Source organism: Montipora foliosa, chromosome 1 (assembly GCF_036669935.1).
Source record: "Montipora foliosa isolate CH-2021 chromosome 1, ASM3666993v2, whole genome shotgun sequence".
Lineage (NCBI taxonomy): Eukaryota > Metazoa > Cnidaria > Anthozoa > Scleractinia > Acroporidae > Montipora > Montipora foliosa.
The window spans coordinates 67,365,178-67,372,568 of NC_090869.1; the positions used below are offsets into that span (position 1 = coordinate 67,365,178).

Genomic DNA, 7,391 nt, shown 5'->3' on the forward strand with positions numbered 1-7,391 from the left:
TTTTCGACTCCGTTTTTGGCCTTTTAAAAATTATTTTCTTTCGGGTCCCGCTCTGTATGCGCATGCGTAAGATTTCTCTGACTCGTAGAAGGCGTTTCAAGCGGGATTCGGACTCAGTATCCCTTCCTTCAGAGACAATCGCGATGATCACGAAACCATGGAAGACTACGTGAGAGATTAATGGGGAAATATGTATTAAAGAATTGTGTGCGTAACCGGAAAGGAGTTTTCGTGTTTTCGTTGCACGCAATGATGTAATATCCGGTTATCGTATGACTTTCAAATAGCATCTTAGAGACTTGCAAAGCATCTGTTTTCTTGTTTTGACTGGAATCAATGCCGTTAACAACAGTTTCAAATGCAAACAAATATCCACGATCGCAACTAACTCTATCATTGGATCACGAAATGTGGACTGTGGACTACGGACTACGGAATTAAACTGGATATTTACCAATACATTGTAACATTAAAAAAACCAACCCCACTGAAATACCGTGATCCTAAAGGAAGTCGGCTAAAAATCCTTCGAACAAAGTGAAGGCTACCCGAAGCCTCTTGTTTTGATAGAAACCTCCCTTCTTTTCTCCAACTAATTAGCATGAGAAACATCGTCAACATAACAAAGGAGGGAGATCTGTATCACCGCGCACCGGTGGGCTGGCTCAGCTGGTTGAGCACCGGGCTGTCACCCGGGAGGTCGTGAGTTCAACTCCGGCTGGACCAACACTCAGGCTCTTTAAATAACTGAGGAGAAAGTGCTGCCGTAACTACATCTGCAAACGGTTAGACTTTCAAGACTTCTCGGATAAGGACGATAAGCCGGAGGTCCCGTCTCACAGCCCTTGTTCATTAACTTTTTGGGGCGTTTAAGATCCCACACACTATTCGAAAAGAGTAGGGTATTCCAGCATGTGGTCGACTTGGCAGGCTTAGCTTGAAGGGCTTCTGTGTGAATGAGGCCACAATTGTGTATAACAGCCAGAAGTCAGGCTACTTAGCCAAGTGCCTCTGCTGAATTCAATGAGGCCAGTCTCCCTCTGTCAGCCTATAAACAATAATTTGAGAGAATGTGACAGACCTGCACGTTTTCTCTTTTGAGGGTTTGTTGTTTCAGATAATTATAAAACCTTTATTTTACAGTTTGCTTTAACCCTTTTTTGAAGAGTTTGTTCGGAGAAGCCTACTGGTCTCTCCGTTGATAAAACCCTTCTTGACACCGGGCAAAGGTAAAATGCTTCTGTCATTGTATTGGAAGGTTTCAGTCGGCTGGTGATGTGTTTCGGTTTGGAGAATATATTCTTTTGGGAATCGTTTTCCTTTGCATACTGTTGTCGATCTAGGGAAGCGATCTCCTTTTCTGGAATTTAAGCATTAAACGTTATAGTTAGGTTGAAGTTGTTAGCTTGTGCAATGCCGAACAGGTTGATTTTTTGTTTATCTACGTCCCATAGAGAGAAAACGCCATCAATGAAACGTTTCCATGTTGCGGTGGGTTTAACTTTGCTCTGGCTTAGCATTTTTGTTTCAATTCCTGGGTGGTGGACAAAACACTGAGTCCATTGACTACCGCGATAGAATACCCATAAAATACTATTTCGAACTGATGAGTACTTATTGGTCTACGTGAACGCAGGGTCTCAAGCAGTCCTTAAGCCTAAACCCCCATTTTAAACGGCGCTGATCAACACTATTTAAGGCTAAGCAACCATTTTAAAAAAGTTAGCTTTCGATGATTGTTGTGATGGTCGATTAGCTCATGTAACTTGAGTGAAGTGAGACGGGTGCAATTCCTGGATTAAGTCACATGTGGCCGTGCGGAATTGAATTTGTTCCAGGTAGTCCCTGGTTCAATTAACTGTATAGAGTTTTATTCGGCAGAGAGCGCTATCCATCTTTTGAACAACTAGGGCCTGCATGGACTTTTAGTTTTCCTTAAGATCATTTGCCTTAGGTTGGATTCTAAAATTTTAATTTTATTCACATTCACCCCAAGTTGATGTTGGCTGACTTGCCTACATCATCGGTGGACTTCTTTGTATTGTAATTTTATTTATTTATTTCCTTTTGGGCAAGTTGGGTCATTACTTTTGCCTTGCCCGATCATTGTTACCAGTAGCTTTGTAGTTATTAATTTGCAGGGAAAGCAATTAATATCGTGTTATCAGTTTTATACACTGTCGATAAATAACATTGTTGATGTTGTTGTCATCAGGATTCAATGGAGCCAAAGGCAATAGGATGGTTTCAAATTGTGCAAACACAAAGGAACAGATTCCAGGTTAAAACACTCTCACACTTAAATTGTTATCTCAATTACCCGCTGAGGACATTACTATCGCGCGCGGGCAAGTCAGGAATTAAGGCCATTGTGTCTCACGTAAAGCAAGCATTGGCGGTCTAAGAAACTTGTGCATGCGCAGACCAAATGCTTAAAATACAGGTTAAAAATTGGAAGCGGTAGCGGAACCTCTGGACGCCTTGCCAGAGCTGGACCATGTGACAGATCCCTTTCTTTCCGGCGTAGCTCGGTTCCTTCTTATCACTAAACAGGTCGTTAAGCCATACATATTTGACTTTAGCAGTCATTTTGTGAAACAAGCTTCAGGCCCCAGTTGTTCAAACGATGGATAGCGCTATGCACAGGATAAATCACTATCCACTTCGCTGCGTATCGGCTTAAGCCATGTAAACAACGTTTCGCGACCAGTTTCAATGTTCCCGAACTAGTTTCGACTTTTTTATGTTACACGGTGCAACGCCTTCTGAACTTTTTTTTGCAGTGCCGTTGCACATAAGTTTCAACTGAAAGTTTCAACGTGTAATGGGGGCTTGAGCTGGAATTGTGGTTGTCGATGAAATGTTGCTTGCAGTTGAGAGAACAAGCCCAATCTGCGGAAGAGAGCTTATTATTGTCTTTTGACGGTCTAAACAAAACCCTCATCTGGCAGTGTGAGTTTCGCTTAAGGGTGCTACGTGTACAAAAATTTCTGCCAACGCTAGAAAACCCGTTTTGGGTGTTTTAGAAAGCAACACAGGGAATGTGGAACGCGGAACAGACCGCCAGACCGAGATCCTCGGTTAGAAGCAATCGGTTGCAAACAGAACTTTTTTACTTGCACATACTGGCTTATGAATTTATTCGCTTTTTTCTTTCATTTTCGTTTTAAAAATCAGTAATATTTTTTATTTTCGATTTCTTGAAATCAGTAATATTTTTTGTTTTCGATTTCTTGGGGGTACGTTCGTGTGACCTTGCGTACGGTAGCTACGACCCTGTGTACTAACCCTTTAACCCGTCAGCCTCGCTCCACAGAGATCATGAACAAGTGTTGTTGGTTGGGGCCCAAGATTTATCAGATTTGTTCGGACGTACGAAAAGCGAGCCATCGGAGTGCCTTTTTTTCAAGGCCCGATACTTTTCCAGCAAACTTCGAATGCAATGAGGACAACAACTTTATTTTACTCTCCTAAAGTGTATACTCGTTTAACAGATAAAGTGATTAAATACAAATAAGCTAGTTTCGAGGTTAATTGGAAAAATCAACATTTTGTAAATTCTAATTAATTATATAGCTTCCAAAAACGGTTTCTTCTCACTGTTACAGACGATTTGTTTAAAAGTCTGAGAGAAACCACAAAGCTGCAGAAGCTGCTTAAGTTCCCTAATAGCTGCAACCTGATTGGCCAATACTCGGTTCTTTCATTTAATTTATCTTGACATTTGATTGGTTGATGGAAAGTATCCAGATTTTTCTCAAACTGTACAGTTTGTTCAACGCTGAAGTAAAAAACTATCCAATTCATTTCAAATTTGGACAGTTGGCAAAAATTAATTAAAAATAGATCTGTTGGCAATCATTGGATTTTGAGGAAGCCATATAATTAAACTTTTAATTATTATTTTAAATTTTAATCCATTTTCACTGCATATAACATTATAAAATATACATACAAAAGAAAACTAATCAAATTAAATAAATACAACAAATAAACTGCCAATGAGAAAAAGTTGCAGTGGGGAAGGCATGACACATTCGAGCCAGTAAAGTAAAAAGTAAGGTAAAGCAACCATATTTAACGTCGATAACTCGTAACAGTAACTCAACTGACAAACCTGAGGTCGACGGCGCGCTCATTTTACTCCCCCCTCGCCATCAGTGCTCCGTTTTACGGGTATTTAAAGCTACTAAAGCTACACAGAACGGACAGAAGTCGAAACAAGCATGCGAGATCTGGGAATCGAGCTCAGGACCTCTTGTACCAAGGTCGCGCACTAACCGACTGTGCCATCCTTGCTCCTTAGTCCACCCAAAGTTTACGTACTGACACTTAAATGAGGAAAAAAGGAAGGAATCTTATGATATCCTATATTTGTCATGTTCGTAGTTATGTCATATCCTACATTACTTATGTCAAGCAAAAAAACTTAAAAATATCACTTATATCGTATCGTAACGTATTCGAGCCCCTTGACGGACACAGTCACTCTTCAATTACTATTTTCGGAAGAGCAGTCATCATGATATCCTTGTCTGTAGGGCCATTCCTGTTGTCCACGGATCTCATCCTTAAACGATGCATCAACTGAGAAAATAAACAAACTGGGTTAGTATAGCTTGAAATTCTATACCACAAGGTTTTTAGGAAGGGGCGCAGTATACATGGAAAAAAAAAAAAAAAAAAAAAAAAAAAAACGTCTACTTTTCAATTGTAAACTCAAATTATTCACGGTTTGTAGCTTGGACGAATTCCAAATCCTTCTCTACTTCAACCAAAAGGAGGTGAGGAGAAGAGGCAGCTGGGCAACAATGGCGCGGTAAGAAAGAGCTGAGAGGAAGTTGAATAGAGCTATTTAGCTTGTTTGTTTTGTTTCCCCATTTCAGACCATATGCGTTGTTACAGCCACTTTCTTTCAAATGTCGTCTTATTCACGAGCATACGTACTCATACCTTACGAAAAAACACAGAGGAAAATTCCCTTGAGAGCACTCGCCTTCCACCAATGTGGCCCGGGATCGATTCCCGGATTCGACGACATATGTACGTTGAGTTCGTCGGTTTTCTACTCTGCTCCGAGAGGTTTTTGCCCGGCCGGTACTCCGATTTTCCCCTCTCCTCAAAAACCAACATTTGATTTGAGTTGTTCTGATTTCAGTTAATTTGTAGTCTCCCCAATTAGTAGAGCACTCGTGCTCGGCTAAATAACCTCGAGACTTTTAAAAGTGCTACTACGACGACCAAAAAAATCAGTTCTCGGTGATCTTCACATTTCGAAAGTACTTGCGTTGAATGCAAATTTTTTTGTTGTAATTTCGAGAGGAAGACTGTTTATTTTAACTCCATTTTTTTCACTGAACGGTCTGTCATTTTTTGGTGCGGTTCCGACCGATGAGGTATCGAGGAGAAAGTGACGTCATTTACTCACTCGCTTAAAAAATGCAGTGTGTGAATGCGGCTTAGGCCCTGTTTACAAGCAGGTAGGGTAACCCTAGCACTAGGGTTACCCTAGCAAGAGGGTTACCCTAGCACTCACACATTTCTTCTTTTTTTCATCGACGTGTTTACAAGGCAGCTAGGGTTACCCTAGCGCTAGGGTAACCCTATCTGAGTCCTAGCGCTAGGGTAACCCTAGCTGCCTTGTAAACGTTCTGCTAGGGACAACTCGCCTATACCCGCGACAACCTTTTAGCGGTTTCCATTGTGTTTGCAATGCTGGCGGTTACCAAGCACGCAAAGTTGTCCCGGGTGGTAGGGTAACCCTACCTGTGAAATTTTGCTTGTAAACCCGGGCTATCTTTGGCCCTCCTGCTAGGGTAATCCTAGCAACAGAGTTACCCTACCTGCTTGTAAACAGGGCCTTAGTTAGTATGCATCCGCATAACACAGTCTGACACGAATTTGACAATCTGAAAGCCAAAAACTCTCGTGAAATTACTACAAAAAAAATTCAGTTATTAAACTGCATTTCTCGGGACCAATCAGACTTGCAAAAGCGAGCAATGTGAGAAATACATGAAAGATATTATTCATTGTCAAATGGGAACTCGGAAAAATCCCAGCCCCGGGTGGGCAGTTAAACCCACGACCCTCCGTGATCCACCGAAGTCGGATGCTGTAACCACTGAGCTACTGGAGACTATGTGGTAAGCAAGGGTGAAATGTGTTCACCATAGAGTCTCCAGTAGCTCAGTGGTTACAGCATCCGACTACGGTAAATCGATATCACGAGGGTCGTCGGTTCAAATCCCATCTGGGCTCGGATTTTTCCGAGTTCCCATTTGTATTTCTCACAATCAGAATTGAGTAATTTTTTCATGTATATTATGTATATTATTATTATTATTATTATTATTATTATTATTATTATTATTATTATTATTATTATTATCCAACCAATATGGCCTAGCTTCAAACCCAAGATGACGGCTTTTCCCCTCATCTCAAAAGATACGATTTCAGTTAATTTAATGTGATTTGTAGAGGGCGGTAAGCTGGAAAACCTGCGATAGGCTGTTAAAACTATCCTCTTTATGTAAATTTAAAAACAGTTAAACAGTTATAAAGGCATTGGTAGTAGCCGCTGTCGCTTTTTTGAAGGCGGGCGTGGTTTAAACTGTTTTCCTTGCTCAACTTGAGCTGGACCAGGGTGGGAACTGATTCCTTCTGAGAATTGATTCCAATTCTCAACTTGGTCAGAGTTTTTCTCTGTTCTTACGTAGGCCATTTCCCTTTCCAGGGCTAAGTCTACGATGTATTATAGGAATAGCACTCAAAAGTATACTCCGATCGAATGTTTAGGGAGCAGATATGGCGCAATGCTGAGAGCATTCGCCTCCCACTAACGTGGCCCGAGCTCGATTCCCAGACTTGGCGTCACATGAGGGTCGAGTTTGTTGGTTCTCTATTCTGCTCCGGGAGGCTTTTCTCCGGGTGCTCCGGTTTTCCTCTTTCCTCAAAGGCAAGCTATGAGCTAATGAGATTACTTGGAACCGTGTTCCCAAATAGCGAGAAGATCAGTTCTCCGCGCGTTTATTATTACTCTAAGTGAGTTACATTTCTGTTGAAATGTAAGTGCTACTCGGCTGACGTTTAAAAAAAACGTACCCCTCCAAGTTACATTTGTGTGTTCTTACCTTTGGCACAAAGATACAAGCGATCGTTGTCGCGGCAGGGAATATTATGCACAAGCCGAGCACAGCGTACATTTCTTTGTATTGGTTATCATCCAAAATGACGGATGAGAAAGCACCAATCGTGGATGAGACAACCACGTTGTACACACAAATACCAATAACACTCGAGTCGTTCAGGTGGGCGTAAACAACATTCCTTGTCTCGTGAGCGACAAACAGGCCATAAAGCAACAGAATTCCTTTGCACCCAAAGAT

General features: G+C 41.4%; 1 protein-coding gene across 2 annotated transcripts in view; it reads right to left on the bottom strand.

Moving 5' to 3' along the window:
- Positions 1-3,440: 3,440 nt before the first annotated feature.
- Positions 3,441-7,391, bottom strand: part of LOC138006140 (gamma-aminobutyric acid type B receptor subunit 1-like) — a 40,717-nt gene continuing 36,766 nt past the window's right edge. For both annotated transcript variants that reach the window (XM_068852302.1, XM_068852308.1), the window contains 2 exons: positions 7,137-7,391; positions 3,441-4,587 (listed from right to left, as the gene is read on the bottom strand). The exon at positions 7,137-7,391 is cut by the window's right edge and continues 84 nt beyond it. In XM_068852302.1, coding sequence (XP_068708403.1) covers positions 4,486-4,587; positions 7,137-7,391 — 357 coding nt within the window. In that variant the 3' untranslated portion in view covers positions 3,441-4,485. The remainder of the gene's footprint in view (positions 4,588-7,136) is intronic.